The sequence below is a fragment of the Callionymus lyra genome, chromosome 11 (assembly GCF_982586985.1).
Source record: "Callionymus lyra chromosome 11, fCalLyr1.hap1.1, whole genome shotgun sequence".
NCBI lineage: Eukaryota > Metazoa > Chordata > Actinopteri > Syngnathiformes > Callionymidae > Callionymus > Callionymus lyra.
Window position 1 is genome coordinate 25,682,659 of NC_141828.1, and position 19,474 is coordinate 25,702,132.

The 19,474-nt window shown below is 36.4% G+C and overlaps 3 protein-coding genes across 6 annotated transcripts; 1 reads left to right on the forward strand and 2 right to left on the reverse strand.

Annotated features, from left to right (window-relative positions):
- Window positions 1-328: 328 nt before the first annotated feature.
- Window positions 329-8,260, reverse strand: LOC148069763 (dual specificity phosphatase 29-like). 2 transcript variants are annotated; one of them, XM_087802366.1, is made up of 4 exons: window positions 8,137-8,260; window positions 1,542-1,724; window positions 1,260-1,483; window positions 329-1,033 (listed from the first exon to the last, which is right to left on the reverse strand). In XM_087802366.1, the coding sequence occupies exons 2-4, from the start codon at window positions 1,721-1,723 to the stop codon at window positions 804-806; spliced, it is 636 nt and encodes a 211-aa protein (XP_087658492.1). In that variant the 5' UTR covers window position 1,724; window positions 8,137-8,260; the 3' UTR covers window positions 329-803. The 2 variants fall into 2 exon arrangements, with proteins under 2 accessions (XP_087658492.1, XP_087658493.1); XM_087802367.1 differs by lacking the exon at window positions 8,137-8,260 and adding an exon at window positions 5,712-5,759.
- On the reverse strand, window positions 6,968-9,618 carry LOC148069764 (dual specificity protein phosphatase 13A-like). Of its 2 annotated transcripts, none has more exons than XM_087802369.1 (4): window positions 9,443-9,618; window positions 9,150-9,378; window positions 8,137-8,354; window positions 6,968-7,460 (listed from the first exon to the last, which is right to left on the reverse strand). In XM_087802369.1, the coding sequence occupies exons 2-4, from the start codon at window positions 9,272-9,274 to the stop codon at window positions 7,249-7,251; spliced, it is 555 nt and encodes a 184-aa protein (XP_087658495.1). In that variant the 5' UTR covers window positions 9,275-9,378; window positions 9,443-9,618; the 3' UTR covers window positions 6,968-7,248. The 2 variants fall into 2 exon arrangements, with proteins under 2 accessions (XP_087658495.1, XP_087658494.1); XM_087802368.1 differs by having other exon boundaries at window positions 9,150-9,381.
- A 2,035-nt stretch (window positions 9,619-11,653) lies between these two features.
- LOC148069765 (sphingomyelin synthase-related protein 1-like) lies at window positions 11,654-19,377 on the forward strand. 2 transcript variants are annotated; one of them, XM_087803139.1, is made up of 6 exons: window positions 11,654-11,741; window positions 15,224-15,787; window positions 15,851-15,946; window positions 16,992-17,109; window positions 17,279-17,429; window positions 18,397-19,377. In XM_087803139.1, the coding sequence occupies exons 2-6, from the start codon at window positions 15,228-15,230 to the stop codon at window positions 18,699-18,701; spliced, it is 1,230 nt and encodes a 409-aa protein (XP_087659265.1). In that variant the 5' UTR covers window positions 11,654-11,741; window positions 15,224-15,227; the 3' UTR covers window positions 18,702-19,377. The 2 variants fall into 2 exon arrangements, with proteins under 2 accessions (XP_087659265.1, XP_087659266.1); XM_087803140.1 differs by having other exon boundaries at window positions 11,660-11,741; window positions 15,227-15,787.
- The last annotated feature ends 97 nt before the right edge of the window (window positions 19,378-19,474 follow it).

Consider the following 19,474-nt stretch of genomic DNA (forward strand, 5'->3'; position numbering starts at 1 on the left):
AAATATCAGAATCACTAACTTGTAGCATCTCTTTTTCTGAACTCGTCTGATGCACGCTGCTGGAAAACTCGTCCAAGTGGTTCAAAAGCGGCTCAACTGGACCGCATGGAGTTATGGGAAAACGGTTCACCTCATCCGCGAGTCTTTTTCAATTACTCAAAATCAATTAGAACCGTCACGGACAAAAGAACTCGGAAATAAATTTACGAACTCGATCAAATGATCAAATATTTGTTTCACTGAAATTGTAGATTTATTTTTGTACTTTCCAGCCACGTACACAAGCGCAAGTAAGCCCCAAAATAATTCCGACAGAACGTTAATGCACTACGGAATTTATTCAGAAGAATTATACATTTATTCAGCTAAACTTTTTTTTCCTCATATTTTTACAGCCCACCATTGGTTTATATCGACTGGTTTTAACGCTACGCATTCATGGTCGTTTTTTTCGACATAAAACTTCTGTAGTTCGATTGAACACAGTCCGAGAAACATGTAGAGAAAAGAAAATTAATTTACTCTCTTTGTTCGCAATCTGTCTCGCGGTTTCTTTACTGGTCAAAAGTTTTTCAAAGCATTTCTTTTTTAAACAATTTTTTTCGATTGAAGCAACTTTTGTGGGGGGTTGAAGAAACGAAACCTGTAAAATCCAGCAGCTGTTCTGCTCCGAGTCTCTGACAGACGAATCATCAGCTGTCAGGAGAATCCAATGTTAGCAGCTTGATTGGTCACTCAGAGCTAAGGTTGTGCATCTTAGGTGATTTCACTCCATGACAACACAAAAAGAAAACGTATTATTTTCATTCTTGTTGGTCTTTCAAGCGAAGCTTCATCTGCAGCTTCTCCTCCTGCAGTGAGATGTCCAGAGCTCGGAGCTGCTTGAGGAAGCCGTGGTTGGGTAGAATGCAGCGTCTCTGCCGGACGTGATCGATGGCGTCCACAACGGTCAGCTGCTGCTCCATCATCAGATAGGCCAGCGCCAGGGTCGCGGACCTGCTGCGGCCCATCACGCAGTGCACCAGAATTTTGTCTGGACAGATAAAGCGTTACTTTCTCGGATACACTGGAGGCAAATTAGCAGGGCCGGGTCTAGACAGGCATGTATGAGGGGGCAGCCACAAAGCTTGAGGGGGCATTGTGCTGTTACTTACTTACTTACTTACATGTAAGTTTGAGGGGGCACAACATTTATTTGAGGGGGCCAGGCCCCCTTTTGCCCCTGCCTAGACCCGGCCCTGCATATTAGGGTCACTCACTGTCGGGGAGACTCAGGGCCTGCTGGATGAATCGTGCTGCAGGAGTGAAGAACTGGGAGATGTTGAAAGTGGGTTTATCGTCCGCTTCCACGCCCAGGTATTGGATGTTCAGGTCACAGTAGTACTCGGGTCCAGTCAGGACGTTGTTCCACTTCCCTTCTGCTGCGTTCAACACGTGTGTGACGCCCAGTTCCCTCAGGCCGGACCTCTCCAGGGCCGTCTTCCTGCTCCAATCACAACCTGTTACAGAGCCTCAAGGCCACCTGACTTTAATCCACTCACTCGTCCCCGATGAACATTCTGGGCCACACTTCGTTGACATGTGTGAATTGGACTGGAGGCGCGCCGGTCCAGAAGAGCTGCTCCAAGTCCAGAGTCCCCGGAGTGATGTAGTCGCTGTCCGGGTCCACTCGCACCGCCGCGTACGGGTTCCTCCCCCTGGACTTCACCACGCCCGTCGACATGCTGCGGACACCAGGAGGGTCATATATGGCTCAATCTTATGGCAGTGGTCAGTACCAGAGAGCAGAACTCTTAGATTATAGTTTGTTCTGGTTATAAAATATATATATATATTAAAAATATGGTTTTGTTTTTCCCCATTAAAGCTAAAATAATGTCAACGTGACTTATTTCAGTTCCAGAGATGGATGCTGTAGCCGGCTGCACCTGGATTTCCCAGGTAATTTTGCCAGAATACTTTTTTGTGGACTTCAGCTGCACCTTCTCACTAACAGACTGCAAGCATCAATAATGGCCTCAAGCACATCCCCTGCACTCACCATCAACACCGGTGTCCCTCAGGGCTGTGTGTTAAGCACCTTCCTGTTCACTCTCTTCACGGATGACTGCCTCAGCATCTCTCCCACCACATATCTAAAATACTCTGACGACACGGCCATCCTAGCAATCCTCGCAAACACACATTCCAGCCTGGACTACCAAAACACAGTTACCAACCACAAACAAACAAAAAGTTACTCTACCACAGCATTATCCCAGCCATCTGTCTGTACTGTTCCACCTGTTTCTTTAATATGCTTTCTGTGACCAACCGTTCCAAACTCACACGCATCACAATGTCCAACCAGCTCAAACATAAGTCCACCCCATTTTTTTCTTATAGTTCTTTTATGGTTTATATTTCAATAGTGTGAAAAAATAATTAATTTGTTTTTTTAATGGAATTTTGTGTTCTACCTGTGTTGCGTGGGTTTACTCCGGTTTCCTCCCACAGTCCAAAAATATACAGAGGTTGATTGAGAACTTGTCCATGGAAATGGTTTTCAGTGTTATTTTAAATTCATTCACACGGGATGAGCGATGTCTGTAAAATAGTCATTGTGTGAATGCTTATACTCCTCCGCTTTTTGACTCTTCCACTCTTTTCACTCCTTCACTCTTCCACTCCTTCACTCTTCCACTTTTTCACTCTTTCACTACTCAATAGTTAAACTTATAGTTATACTTATAATTATAGTAAAACTTATAGTTATAGTTATAGTTAAACTTATAGTTATACTTATAATTATAGTTAAACTTATAGTTATACTTATACTTATAGTTATACTTATAATTATAGTTAAACTTATACTTATAGTTATACTTATACTTATACCTATAGTTATACCAATAATTATACTCTCCTTCACTCCTCCACTCCTTCACTCTTTCACTCCTCCAATACTCTACTCATTAAATACTCTACTCCTTCACTCCTCCACTTCTTCAATCCTCTACTCCTTCACTCTTAGTAGAACTACACGTACGAGTACTACTACAAATAGTAGAACTACTACGAGTACTACAAATACTAGTACTACTAAGAATACTAGTACTACTAAAAGTACTACAAATACTAGTACTACTACGAGTACCACACATACAATTACTACTACGATTAATACTAGTACTACTATGAGTACTAGTACTACGAGTACTAGTACTACTACGAGTACTACACGTACTAGTAGAGTAGTACAAATAGTAGTATTTCTACGAATACTAGTAGTACTTCTACGAATACTAGTACTACTTTGACAAGTACTAGTACTTATTTGAGTACTAGTACTATGAGTTCTAGTACTACAAGTACTAATAGTACTACAAGTACTAATAGTACTACGAGTAGTACTACGAGTAGTACTACGAGTACTAGTACTACGAGTACTAGTACTACGAATACTCATACTACTACGAGTACCTGTAGTACTAGTACTGAGAGTAATTCATAATAATAATAATAATTTAATTTAAAGTGTGTTATCACAACAAAGTTATCTGAAGACACTTTACAGTTGAAGTAATACTACAGTGGAGAAAGTAAAAACAGATCAATAATAAAGTACAGTGTGGCTGGAGCAGGAAAAAGTTCCTTTTAGAAGAACCTGGAGCAGAAGTAAACAGTTGATGAATCAAAACAAGAGCGTCCAGGTTTACTTGTTGAACAAAGACCAAGATGACACGATTGATCAGGTGAAAGCAATCGTGGATAAATGAACACATGACTTCCTCAACCAGACCCTGCGATGGATCACAGATTCACTGATGCACTGAGACAACAATGTTTTTAGAACCTATGAAGAACTCAAAGACAAAATCAAAAATACAGGAACCATTGCTCAATACTGTTAAGTTGAATCTCAGTGTGTGAAAGAACTGCATTTCCCAGAGTGCACCAGCAGCAGCTGCTTCAGTCATTGTCACTAATGAGCAGCACTTGTGAACTGTGAGGTAATGGAGGGTCTCAGTCAGTCAGTCAGAGAGAGAAGACGCTCCAAGTTCACAACAATGGCTTCAGTCCAAAGACGCCAATGGTCGGTGAAATGTTTTCTTTACTTTGATTTAGTGCTTGTTAATTCATTTAAAATATTTGATGAAGTTGTTTAAATTAATTTAAATTAATTTAAAATATTTGAATGTTTAATTATTTGAATGAATTCAAAATGTTTCAATGTTTAAGTTAATTTAAAATGAATTTAGAATGTTTAAATTAAATGGATAATTAAAATGTTGTGTTTATCCGTCTTTAAAGGTTTACAACCTAATAACTAACAATCCGAAAGAAAATAAAAGTGATTGAGTGAAACGTTTGAGTTGTCATTTGGAACCTGAACAAGAGTTGGACTTGACAAGCTATAGGAAAAAATAAAACTCTGTTCATTTCGTGGTATGAACCTCGCTCTTGGTGACTGAGGTCTTGGGTTCAAAACCCAGAGGTAATATGAAACTTTAGTTTCTCTCATTGTGTAGATATAGTTTGTGTTTAGTCTGTGGAAAACTTCTCTTTTATCTCTTCCATTCTTTCTTTTATTCCTCTTCTTCTACCCCATTAATTTCAATGGGGAAACTCTACAACTCATGTCCAACTCCTTCCAGTTTGACCTACCACTTATAATTTTACGACGAATTCTACTACTTCTTCCAATATTAATTCTACTACTAATACTACTTCTACTTTTACTACTAATTCTACTTCTACTTTTACTTTACTTCTCCCTTTTACTACTAATTCTACTTCTTCTACTTTAACTATAAATTCCTCTTACACTTCCACGACTACTTCTACTACTAATACTACTACTACTTCTACTACTAATAATAATACTACTACTTCTACTACTAATACTACTACTGCACAGCTACAGCTACGGCCAGCATTCACACTGCATTTTCTTCTGGAAATGCAATCTTTCTAGTTTTCTTTCGTTTCTCAATTTATGCAAACAGCGAGTCATCCATAAATTTCACAAAAACGAACGCGATCTACTTCCCTTTCAACCTCTTCAAAATAAAACAACGGAAGTAAATATTAAAACAATGGCGAGTGCCTAGAAGTCTGTTACAGTGCCATATCTGCCGCATTCATAATTACAAACACGGACAGGCGGATTCACATGGGATCAGTTTTATCACCTGACGTCTATGTTTGGTGAGTTACAATAGGTCATTTTCCGTGGAATTAATACATCACAAATCAAAGACATGGCGCATTCGCACGTGTTTAAAACTCAGACATTCTCCGTAATTATAACAAATGACCAGAGGTCCCCAGGTAATACTTACCGGTCAGTAATGCGTCATGAATTAATAAATATTCACAAGCTGACATGAAAATGTAGATGAAAGTTTAAAAAAGTGTGGAAAAACAAGACAATATTTTAATAAAGAAACTAAATATAAGAACATCTGTATGTGATCAGTTTTATCTGCGCTCTTGTTCTTTCCTTTCATTATCTGAGGATTTTAGCCTTCTGGCTCAGCTCTTTCTCCACTACCACACTGAGCCTGTACCTTGTGTTGTTGTTGTTGCTAGAGTAAACAAGTATTAACAAAAGGTCCAGGAAACTAAATGTGCGTCTTACACACAACTTGTCATCAAGGCTGAAGCTTCACAAGTGTTGTGTCAGTAATAGTGATGACACACCTGGATCAACAACACACAACGCTTACCTCTTCTGATGTTTCCTCAGCAGCTCACACTGAGTGTGTGTACACGAGTGTAACTGCTCCCTCAGTTGTGTCTTCAACTCTTTATTTTTAGTCTTCAGACTGACACACACATTTGTTCGTCACAACCATCTTGCACCACAAATAGTCTGTGGACGTAAAGTTGTTGGTCACCATTGTGTTGTCTGGACAGGTGTGTTTGTATGTGTGCATGTTTGTGTGTGGGTGTGCTTGTGCGTGCATGTTTTTGTGTGTGTGTGTGTTTTTGTGGACAGGTGTATGTCTCTATGTGCTATGTGTATGTGCTAATATTTGTGACTTAATCCACTTTCAAATGAGACTGATTTACAAGTTTTCTAACTTTCTAACATCTTTAATGTTGTGATGTTCAAATCACACACCACACACAAAACTTACATCACCCTAACACACTAAAAGCACACACTAACCCACAAAACACAAACACCCCAACACACTCATCCACAAAACACACAACACCCCAAGACGTCCACAACACACACAACACCAAATACACACACACAACCCCAACATTCTTAAACACGAAACACACACCATTCCAACACACTCAATAAAAAAACACACAACACCTCAACACATTCACCCACAAAACCCACAACACCCCAACATACTTACACACAAAACTTACATCACCCTAACACACTCACCCACAAAACACAACACCCCAACAGACACAACACCACAACACACTCAAAGCACATACCCACAAAACACACAGCACACTAAAAGCACACACTAACCCACAAAACACAAACACCCCAACACACTCACCCACAAAACACACAACACCCCAAGACGCCCACAACACACACAACACCAAACACACACACAAGCCCAACATTTTTAAACACGAAACACACACCATTCCAACACACTCAATAAAAAACACAACACCTCAACACATTCACCCACAAAACACACAACACCCCAACATACTTACACACACAAACACACCTCCCTGTTAGACAAACGCACATCAACGGCATCACGAAGACACACACATTAAACCAGCACAGGCATACACAAACCTACAGAAAACTCCAACAAAAAGACACAAATCACACAAACACATACTCCTCCTCTATTCTTTCTTTTTCCTAAAATGGCTTCACAAGAACATTCTATCTTGTTTTTAAATAACGTAAGACGATAAAAAGATTGTATAGTGTTGATGGGAGTATTTGAAGGGCACATGAGCGAGGGATGGAGAGATGAGATGATCAGAATGTAATATAGTCTTTATTTCCACAAACACAGAATAAGGAAGAAAGAGCAGCCATGTTGGTTCTGATTGTGTAACTGGAAGAGAAAAGTCTTCACAGTCATCTTCTATAAACGACTTAACAAACAACACCTTGTGCAACTTGTGGCTTATTTCGGCGACGTTTAGGTGCAAAACAAATTTCCTAAAACTAATTTAGTTTTCAAACCTGTTTTGGACCTCCCAGCCACCGTACATCATAGATTCTATACATGACCCTGAAGAGACGTGGAGCAGGGATCATAAGATGGGACAGAGACTCCGCCTAACTCTCAGCTGTCCGTCCAGCCTGTGGAGTTGCAACAGAAAGTTCCTGTTTGGGTAAATCGCCCGTTTCTGGATCAAGAGCTTGAGAGCATCTGCTAGTGTTAGTCGCTGCCTCAACATCAGGAACGCCAGAACCAAGGAGGCCGAGCGACTCATTCCAATGATGCAGTGCACCAACACCTTCCCTGTCAGGAGAAGCGAGGATAGTCTAACTTCTATATTGAAATGTATCAGAGTATTGAACGATTGGATTTAATATTTCAATTAAACTCAATTCAATTTAATAATTTATACATTGGAAGTTTTTTTTATTTCAAATTGAACAATGTAATTCAATGATTTGTAAAATAAAAGGGTTTAATTTAAAAAAAAAATTAAATTCACTTTATGTAAGGTTAAATTTTTATTATAATTTTTTTTTAATCAAATATTTAAAAACTTATTTATTTCAGAACCTACTAGTTGGCATTCTAATTCCAATGGTTCGAAAAAATATATATCTTTAATATAATTTAATCCATAGCTTTGGTATAATAGTGCCATCTTTTTATATTGAATTTAAAACGCTACAAAACATTTTTTTAAACATTATTAAAAAAAACAAACAAAGGATTTATTTAAAAAAAAAAGTATATATTGAAAATGTTTAAAGCTAAATTATAAAAAAAAAAAAAAGACTAAAGAAACCTTTTAATATAGAAATAATAATATTAAATTATTCATTAAATAATTAAAAAATAATTTGTTATAACATTTGAAAATGTAAAATTAATTCAATATTGTCACCGATGTTTCTCCATACTTTTAGATGGATAGATAAACTTTATTGATCCCTCTGGAGATCTTCTGAATTTGTTTTACCTTGTTCTTTGGTCAGAGCGTTGTGAATGAAGTCAGAGGCAGGTTTGAAGTGATGACTGAGGTCGAAGTGTTCCGTGTCTTCAGCTGGAATGCCGTAGTAAACACATGAGCTGCCGTAGAAGCTCTGGTCTCCGATGCTGCCCTGTTTGGTGTGAGCTGCGTTGAGGACGTGAGTGATGCCCAGGTCGCTCAACCTCTTCTTGTTCTGGGCCACGGCTCTGAGAGAAGGTAACAAACATCTTCTTGAATAAAGAGTTCCCTACAGCAAGACCTATGGAAGTATATCAGTGATTTGAATGAATTTATACTACAAATGTTAAAACTGTTTTATTGAATTTTTCAGCATTTAAGAATTTTTTAATAATTCAATTGATTTTTTTTATTGGAGGTTGAGTTTGTTTTGGTTTCTGTAAATAAGTGAATCTAAAAGAATCTCTAAAACATTTTCTAAAAACACAAAGTATGATATTGTAATTCCTATAATTCAAAAACACATTTTCAATTAGATCTCAATTAAATATTTTGAATTTGTAACCTATAAAATTAAAATTCAATGTAAAATGTTGGAATAATAGTGTCACCGAACAATACCAAAACAATACCGAGCTTTTAGCCAATCATGCGACGCGCAGATGGTCATGTGACAATGTAGAAGCAAACTATCAATAAGCTCGGTACTCGGTACTTAGTATTATCTGGCATCACTATTGTACCAACATTTTTATATTGAATTTAAAAGGTTTCAAGTTAAAAAAGATAAAGTTTAGAAAAAAAATCTGAATATTGAATTTAAAATATCAAACTGTATGTAAAAATAAAAAATAATTCTGTTTTAGTTTTTTAAGTTTATAACAAAATATTTGGAAGTAACAAAAAAGAAAATATATTGTTAAAAACACTAATAATTGACGTTAACATTTCAATGAAAAAATTCAAAGTGTCAATATTTGAAATATTAAATTCAAAATTGAATATCCTGATGTCACTGAAACACTTCCATACAAACCACTCACACGTTCCCGATGTAGAGGTTCGGGCAGACTTCGTCCACAGCTGAGAGCTCCAGGGTGCAAGAGTCCAGGATGCGCTCGAGATCTTTGACGATCACCAGGTCCCTGGGCTGGTTTAATGTTGCCATTCTCCAACAACAACAAAAAAAAGCAGACCTAGAGGACTCTTCTCAGCGCTGCCGTCTGGACCCTCCTCCCCTCCCGACCAGACTCCAGTGACCGGCGTGAGCAGCTGCTGAGTTGAGAAGCGAGCGTCTCTAAAATTAGCCTTCAGTGTTTATAACTGTTTCACTCACCTGGTAGAATGATCGCTAGACTTGTCCAGTTAAGACATGCTTCAGGGTCTGCAGGACACTTCAGGGGGTGCTGAGGGGGGTACCATGGTTATGAATACTTTTATTCTGGAAACACTGGGACCTTCTTAGAGTTTTATAAAACGTCTTTACACGATGAGGAAACACTTCCTGTTAGCTCGGCCCCGATCATATCCCTCAGTTCCTTGTTGATGGGATCTATTTATTGTAATGGTGGCCAAGTGACAACATACAAAAGGAGGTCGTGTGATTTAACACACAGGGACTGGTGAAGTCACAAAGCAGCTCAGTTCAAAAGACACCAAAGTCGAAATGACGGTGAAGTTGACTTCAGTGTCTTTTAAACATTGTTCAACAGCATTGCATTTTTGTCTTTCTAATTATTATTTATTGTTATCATAGTTATTTTATAGTTTATATTTCAATAAATTGTATAAAAAACAATTAGATTTTTTTTTAATTTAATTTAAATGAGATGACAGACCGACAGACAGACAGATGGAACAAATTGCATGTATAAAAAACATAGATCAAACACACAAACACACCACAGCATAATACAGGCCACTGGCCACCCCAGACTGGTATAATGTGCACAGATACAGTTACTCCAACAGCTTTTAAAGCTGATGTTTGGACATATTTTGGTTTCAAAACAAATGAAAGCAGTTACGACTTCGGAGTCATGTGGTCTGTAAATTCTGCAACACCAGAGTCCAGTACTCGACAATACTACAAATATATCCTTGTTTCTACAGTATCAAGATATACTGTATTGTTGTACAACAATTTAAAATAAATGTTCTAAATTCAATACTTTAGTGTTTTAAATTGAAAACAGAAATGTGGTATGATAAAGAAGAAACATATTCAGTTATTTAAACTTTTGTTTATGCAAAAAAAACAATAGTTTAATAAGAAAAAACATCAAAGTTTCAACATTTTAAATGTTAAAAAGAACCATATTATATTCAGATGTCACTGATATTCTTCCATAATAAGTTCTTGGATGTTCTGGTCCTTTTTTTCTGTGTTTAATTGAACTTCTTGTCTGCAGGTTCTGATCCAGCCTAATGGGCTGTCGCTAGAATCCTCTGTTAGGGAAGATCCAACATGTCTCCTGAACGTGGCGACGGGGTGAGAAGAGCGAAGCGGTGATGAGTCATCAAGCAGGCGTGGACCAGAGCGGCCGAGAGACTCACGCCGACAGCACAGTGAACCAACACCCTCCCTGCAAGTCAAGCGTGGCAACACTTGTCTACAACTCTCAAGTCCACCAAGTACCTCCTGAGGCCAGAGCCTGGTTTATGACATCTGCGGCGGGGGAGAAGAACGCCGAAAGGTCAAAGGTTATAAAATAATTCACCGTTTTTTGCCATTTTCCATTTGACACATTGATCACATGTGTGACGCCCAACTGCCACAGTCCAAACTTGGGACTGGGAGCAGGATGTCGTGTTGACAAGACTGCACGCCTGAGAGCAGGAACACTCAGGTGTCTTTGGTTGAACTTCATCTCCGTGGCTACGGGATGTTGTAAAACCTCCAGCAGCTGGGAGAGTGACGGCTCGACCCAAATTACCCTCTTTTCTCTGACTTCTTGGCTCTTGAAGTCCTTGTCGTTCCCGTCTGTCAGTTGTCCCCCGGCCAAGGCTTGATTATCAGGTGTCAGAGATGACGAGTGACTCATTTTCCCCCTGAAAATCTGGGCACAGCACTGTCAGACTTAATGTGTGGTTTCTGAAGCGACTTGTACAGCAACAGTCTGATGATCTCTAACAGGGGGAGCAGTCACAAACACACACTGCAGATGATGCACACCGACAATGTTTATGTTTATAATCAAAATGAAAAAACATTTATTACCTGTATTGTATCAAAGGATTTGTGTTCATACGTTTAATTAAATTGAATTGAATTAAATTGAATTGAATTAAATTAGAAATGAATAGCTGGCATATAAAATGAATAATAACTTTACAATTCTGTCTTAGTTTATTCATTTTAAGACGTCTTTAATATTTAACAAACAGATAATTAATTAAATAAGATTGGATTAAATGTTTTGTATAATTCCGATTTGTTAGCCATTGTTTACCTTCATCAGTGCATGAAGTTGTACATCTTTCCAGCAGGGGTCAGTGTACACGCGGCACCTCTTCTTCGCTGGTTCTCGCTCTCTTCCTGCTTGTTGTTTGGTTGTGTTGGAAACATGTTGACAGCTCAACATTCTCGTCTCGTCAGAGAAACTAACTTCGTCTCCTCCTCCTGACATTGTTGGGTAAGAAAATTCTTCTTTTTGACTCTTTTCAAACTGTCTTTTTGACTTGACGTTGAACTTTAATCTCTGGGCTCTGAAGTCTCAGAAGACTTAGTTCTACTAGGTATTTATATTGACTGGGATCTTCTTGTCAAATATTGTGTCACTTCATCTCTTCTCTAAATCAAACTCTCTCTTGGAACAAAAGCCTGAAACTAAGTCCTCAGTCTGTTCATGTTAGAGTTTCTCCTACAGTTTGTTGATAACTTTTCTGTCAAGAATGGAATGGTAGGATTGATACAGAAAATACTTTTATGACTGAATAGTTTAATTGTAGATGTCTGATGACATGTTGATCAAGTTATCTTGTCGTGATTCATGTCAGAACAACCAGTTTAACTCAAGCAGATTTTTAGTCTACAGCGGTTAAATGGACAAAATTATATTCATTTTATGAGCCAACATTCCAGTTTAGATGACATTAAAAACAAATGTTATCTTGTTGTCTTTCAGGATGTAAATTCCGAAAATAAACCCAAGTTTATTTTTTCATTTATTTAATATTCATATTGTCCTTTTGATCAAATTCAGTCATTTTGTAAATTTTATTTGTTTTACTTTTTAAAATTTGTACTCTTTAAATCATACACAATTTGACTTTGCATGCATCATAGAATTGTCAGCTTGATGGATCTACTACTCCTTTAAGAAACATCTTAAAACGTTTTTATTTGTTCAGGCTTTTCCTTGATTTTCAGTTTTATCTTGACCTTTAAAATATATACTTTATTGAATATTGTTTTGATCGTTTAAGCGCTTTGTGACCCTGGTCTGGAAAAGCGCTGTATAAATAAAAATTACTTACTTACTTACTTACTTACAACCATTTTTTTTACTATAATCAAACAATTTTCATCGGTAATCCAACAATATTTGAACTATAATCAAATCATTTTCAACTGTAATCAAACAATTTTCAACTGTAATAGAACTACTAAAAAAAAAAAAAATACATTCATAGATTGTAAATGAGCAGATTTTCAATCATATGTGAAGAGGTTTTAAACTGCTAACAGTTTCCGTATTAACTTTTGTTCCGTTGAATTCAACTGTACACTGAAGAACTCTTTTGGAACTCAGTTGATTTTAAAATTCAGATAATTAAACTCTCACATGAAGGCGAGGTCTGGGATGGATGTAAGAGTCACGGTGGTTATGAGTCAGTGACTCCCCAATATAGAAGCTGAACTCTCCCAGAGCCGTGTTGTGAGAAGTGACATGACTGCTCTCACTCTGGATCATCTCTGGCTGACAGTGGAGTCTGGATAAAGTCATTTCCTGCACAAGTCTTACTCAGAGGGGATGAATCATCCAACCGACAAATTCTCAGTCATGTCTTTCAAAAACACATCATCAGTCTTAGTCATTCTTTTAATACCAGCATTCACCAAACACACTTCTTGTTGTGTAGTAACTAGTAGTACTTTAACTTTAATATATGAGTTTCAGTAAATCCTATCTTGAGCAATAATTGGCTTTTCTGGAATTGTGAAATATTTTCTGTGTATTTACATTTTGATGAAAGCTCGGTTTAATGTTCAAAGTTCATCGTCATACTTCCTCTCACTCCAGAAGCCAACAATCAGCGTTTATTTACAACATGTCATCCACACCCGGGTCATCGTTTACTGTTGCATCACAGGCTTCCACATCTTCATGAAGGACCAAAAAACATCTTTTCAAACTTCCTCAACAACCTTGTTGTCTGGTGTATCAATGGATGTCTCTGACAGACGACACACTTCGGTTACTAACGCACCGTTCAGAGGACAAATGTTTTTCAAGATCAGATGATATAAACTTGATAAGGTGTTTTACCAACAATTGTTAATACACATAAGAAAAAAAATAGAATTCATGTGTTTGCCATGACCAAACAATTTTTTTTTTAATGTTTTTAATTATTTCATAATAAAATGAAAACCTCAGATTAGAAATAATATATAATATTGTTAAACGTCAATCTCAAAAGACTAAAGATAAAATAGGGTAAAAACAAGAGAAGAAGAAATTTAATTTATTTCAATTTACTAAAACTTATAGTTAACTATATCCTTGATGTGGCCCCAAAACTGCACTTCGACGACAGCTGGTCATAATGTTAATTCCAAACTAGTTGCTCATCAGACCTCATTAATATTTGTCTAAAGTCTCCAGAATAATAATGATGTTATTTGTTTATGTTTCGTAATATTTATAAACATAATTTGTTCACCCAAATGAATAACATTTACACAAACATGTTTTTTGTATATAAATCTAAATAAAACTGAATTAATTAAAAAATAGTTAAAACCGACCAGAGCCTTTATCACTCAACAATAGAATCACACAAAGTTCTTGCATGTGTCAAAGTTTATCATAAATTGTGTCATCCAGTGATAAAGCGACACATGGCGAGAGATATCCCACCGTTCTCCGAAACACCTCCTATACATGTTCTCCTGCCGACCTTGGCCCTGTGGGAGTTTATCAGCGGGTCAAAGGTCAGCTCAAGGCAACCAGAGAACAAAAGTCATTTGAAGCTGCAAAGCTCTTGAAATTGAACTTTTCATTTACAGTTTGAAAACAAAAAGATATTTTCCATTAACTGTAAATCATTAAATATTGTGTTATGTTTGATGTTTTCAGGTCAGTTTGTACATTTTGTTTTTTCATATTTTAGTTGATCATTCGAAATAAATTATTTTATTAGTTAGATATTTTATAATTTTTTAAAACACAATATTTTTTGTGTTGTTGAGAGTACAGGATATATTTACCCAAATAAATATGAATATAAATAAAATATGAAAGCCGTACAATAATATAAGTGACAATTTCATTAAAAGGGAAAATGTAAAAATTAACAATTAAATGAAATGAATTCATTAAATTAAATATCTGAATATTTAGAAAATGTAATAAAATAAGTGACTTGTACATTAAAGTGAACATTAAATAAATGAATTCATTCAAATATCTGAAGTGTATTAAATAAATTAAATGGAATAAAAAAAAAAAAAATGACATACAAAGTATATATAATTAAATAAATTACTCATACATTAAAGGTAACATGTACAAATTAACAATGAAATAAAATGAATTAATTTAATTGGATATCTGCAGTGTATAGTATAGAGTAAAATAAATAACAAAGAAATAAAATAAATTACTCATACGTTAAAGTCAGATTTTTTTTAAATTTATGAAACGAATGTTAGATTTTGATGAAAGTTAAATGAAGTCAATAAATCAATATCATTTTTTGAATTGATAATTTATTTTAGTTTTGATGAAACCAGAGTTTGAATGAACCAATCAAAGATGATGACATCATGACAGCATCATTCAAAGTAACGAGGGATGTGATGATCCTTTGATCTCTCGTAGGAAGATCAAAGGTCGTCGGGTCTTTGTGCTGCTGGTATATAAAGCGTCTCACATCAGTGTGTCTGCAGCAGCATGGAGGTCAACACCTGGACCTGCAACAGTGTGGCCCAGTGGCTGCAGGACGAAGGCTTCGGGGGCTATGTGGACCTGCTCTGCGATCAGCACCGCCTGGACGGCCTCAGTCTGCTGGCTCTGACCGAAGCGGACCTGCGAGGACCCCCTTTGGGTCTCACGGTCCTGGGAGACATCAAGAGGCTCACCATCGCTCTCAGGCGCCTCCAGAAACGAAACGGAACCGATCTGGACGCTCTGGACAAGAACTCGCCGGGCTACGACCCGGTGGACCTCAGGTATGCCCGGGGCGACCACCTGGGCCAGGGGCCGGAGCTCAGACTCAGGAGTGGTGCCAGGACTTGCTTCAGCTCCGGGGGCGACTTGTGCCACCTACATTCAAACGGGCGACACCGGCAGCATCTGTCTGGGCGACTGGATCCGGAGGTGTGGAAGACGGTCCTCAGCACCGTCTATGTCATGTTCGTCTTCGGCTTCACCTCCTTCGTCATGGTCGTGGTCCACGAGAGGGTTCCTGACATGAGGACCTACCCGCCGCTGCCCGACATATTCCTGGACAGGTACACACACGGGCGACCGAACCTCTCTTATCCCGGTGCTGATGCAGATGTTTCACTCCGCAGCGTTCCCAGAATCCCTTGGGCTTTTGCGATGGCGGAAGCTTGTGGACTCATCCTCTGTTACATGTTGCTGCTGATCGTGCTGCTGCACAAGCACAGGTACGTGTGGACGACGTCTCTTGAACACAGTATTGACCTGAACCTTCATACCTTCATTCATGTGGAGGAATATCAGTGTAGTCAGGATATTGAATGAATTTTACATATTTGTTGAAGTTTATTTAAAGACATGTTGTTTTTTTAAGCAATTAATTTTCTTCAAATAATTTCATTTCATAAATTGTATATTGAAATGTTACATTTGTTTAGTTTTTTTTAAATAATTAAAAACATTTAGATTTATCTTTGTATTATTAGAATTACAATATGTGGGGGAAGAAAACCTTTATTTTGGAAAAATTCGATTTTCTTTTGAATTCAATTCTTGAAAAAAACAAAAACTGTTTTATTAATATAACTTATTTTATTTATCTAATTTTAATTAATCATTATAAGTTTCAGTTTATACGTTTGAAGGCCGAACATACTTTCAGCCAATCATGCGACGTGCAGACGATCACATGATGAAGTACAAGCACTGGTGCATTTATTCATTTTGGCGGATTTCATAGCAATTATTGTCTGGTGACACTATTATATTCACCTTTTTATATCAAATTCAAAAGGCTATGAATACAAAATGCTTAATTTAGAAAATGTATTTTTAAAAATGTTGGAATAAGAACATGATACTCTATGTGTAAAACAAAATAATAATAATAATAATAATTTAAAAAAAAGTATTTTCAAAATTAAATTATTTTAAAAGAAAATTGAAAATATTCAAAATGTTAAAGTTAAATCACTGGCTCCCATTAATACATATGCAGTGGTGGAGGTCATTCACCTTGACCCAGGGATACTACAAACACAAATTCTTCAAAAAACAAGAAAATATGCAACTTTATTGTAACATTTGAACGATCAAATTAATTCAATATTAACAATTTCCCGAAGGAGACCTCCTGAGGGATCAAAAAGTTCTACCTTACCTTACCTGACCTTATAATAATGTCACTGACTCTGTTTATTTAATATCTTTACTTGTCTACTCGTTCCAGTTTAACCTCATGTTTGATTTGTACGTCTCATCTTTTTCCTCCAGGTCCATCCTCTTCAGGCGTTTGTGTTCTTTGATGGGAACTGTGTTCTTGCTGCGCTGCTGCACCATGTTCGTCACGTCTCTCTCTGTTCCTGGACAACACTTGCAATGTGCCAGTAAGGTGAGACTCAAGCACCAGCTGGATGAGCTGACGTGGTCCAAACTCTAGTTTCCTCCCAACCTCTGATACCTTTCTGCAGGCGAGACCGTCAAACATATATCGAAAATACTGTGGTAGCATTTGAGAGCTCATAACTAACTTTAAGTTATTTTTTAATGTTATTTTCCAGATGTACGATGACGCCTGGGGGAAGATCCAGAGGGCTCTGGCTATCTGGAGTGGTTTCGGGATGACTCTGACCGGAGTTCAAACGTGCGGCGACTACATGTTCAGTGGACACACTGTTGTCATCACGTTACTCAACTTCTTCGTCACAGAGTGTGAGTCCAAACTTCTGCTCCTGTTCACAGAGTTTTTTTTCTTTTCTATACTTGACCAGATGTATGTGCTTAAACGGACTTAAGACTTGATGAAAAATTATCTTTTTTTATTTGATGTCTGGTGTTTGGATTAAAATATATGGAATATATATCAGTGTCTTCAGAATATTGACTGAATTTAAAATTGTTTAATGATTGTTTTTTGTATTTTTTTTGGATTGAATAATTTAAATTGCTTTTTAACCACTGAATGGTTTTTGTTAATGATTTAATTCAATAATTTTAACATTGAAAGTTAGTAAGTAATTTATATTTGTAAAGCGCTTTTCCAGACCAGGGTCACAAAGCGCTTAAACAATCAAAACAATACTCAATAAAATATATACTTAAAGCTCAAAACAACACTGAGACAAACAAAGGAAGGTTAAATATGTTTTTAAATTAATTGAATTAAACTAAAAAATAAATCAAGATTCTTTTTAGGTTTTTTTTTAATGATTTTTTTCACTTATTGAGTTTGTATTCTAATGCCAATAATTCAAAAATATTTATTTTTTATCCATTTTTTTTGGTTGTTTTAATAATGTCACCAGACAATACCAAAACAGTAGAAAGCTACTCTATATTTATTTTTGGATCACTAGAATTAGAAGATCAAACTCTATGAGGAAAAAATCCTTTATTTTGATGACAATTGTTTCTATTTAATCAATTATTAAAGAAAAGAAAAACAACAATGTTTACCTTTTTTTTTAAAGATTATATATATATATATATATATATATAAAAAAATGAGTGCATCATTTCATTAAAAAAATTCAAAGTTTCAACATTTGAATTGTTAAATTGAATCGTTGAATATTTTGACTTCCATATTAATGGATCATTGAATCTATCTTGACTCTTAATGACTCAAAGTCTCTGTTGTCCTCCTCATGTTTCCTCTGACGTTACTCTCTCTCTACAGATACTCCTCGGAACTGGAACCTCATCCACACAATCTCGTGGGTCCTGAACTTATTTGGGATTTTCTTCATCCTTGCGGCCCACGAGCACTACTCCATCGACGTCTTCATCGCCTTCTACATCACCACACGCCTCTTCCTCTACTACCACACACTGGCCAACACGCGGGCCTACCAGCACAGCCGCCGGGCCCGGATCTGGTTTCCCATGTTCTCCTTCTTTGAGTGCAACGTGAACGGACCGGTCCCTAATCAGTACCACTGGCCCTTCGCTAAACCCGCCTTCATGAAGACCATGATCGGCTGAAATGTTTTATTTTGTAATCTTTTGATACAGAACTTTGATCTTACTTTGAGTATGATTTATTTAAACAGGAATATTTCTTATGTAAGATAAATAATGTTATCGCTTTACTTTTAGTTAAAAAACCCAAATTCTATGAAAGTATATCAGTGTCATCAGAATATTGAATGAATTTAACTGAAGTGTTTGAATTCTTTATTTAAATGTTGTTATTGTTTTTTAAGCATTTAAGTATTTAAAAAAAAAAAAAAATTGAATATCAAACTCTTCATTTCAAAATACTATTATTTAATCAAGAAATATATACGTATAAATATTTATGTTTTTAGAAATGAGATTATTTAATAACAAATTGTTCCATCTTTCAATAAAAAAAAATCAAATTATTCATAAAAAATATTCAATGCTTTAAGAAAATAATTTGAACTTTAAAAATGTGTAAAAATCCTAAATTCACTGATATACTTCCATAACAATCTGTCTTTGACTAAACTTTCCATTGAAGTTTAAATTTCAGAGATGATGAAATGTAGCAGCAAACATTGATTCTCCAAATCAATTTTTTAATTGATCTTTCCCCCTAGTTTTGTATCTTCCTCAGTTTCACCCAGAGTCGAAATGTTTACATCAATTAAAAAGTATTATTTTTTAAAATAATAGTTTACATTATGTGTCTTTGTTTGTATTGAATCATGTTGTTCATCATTAAATGTTTACATTTTTGAAAAAAAAGAAGATGGATGATGATATTTAAAGGGAATTTAAAGCAGTATTTC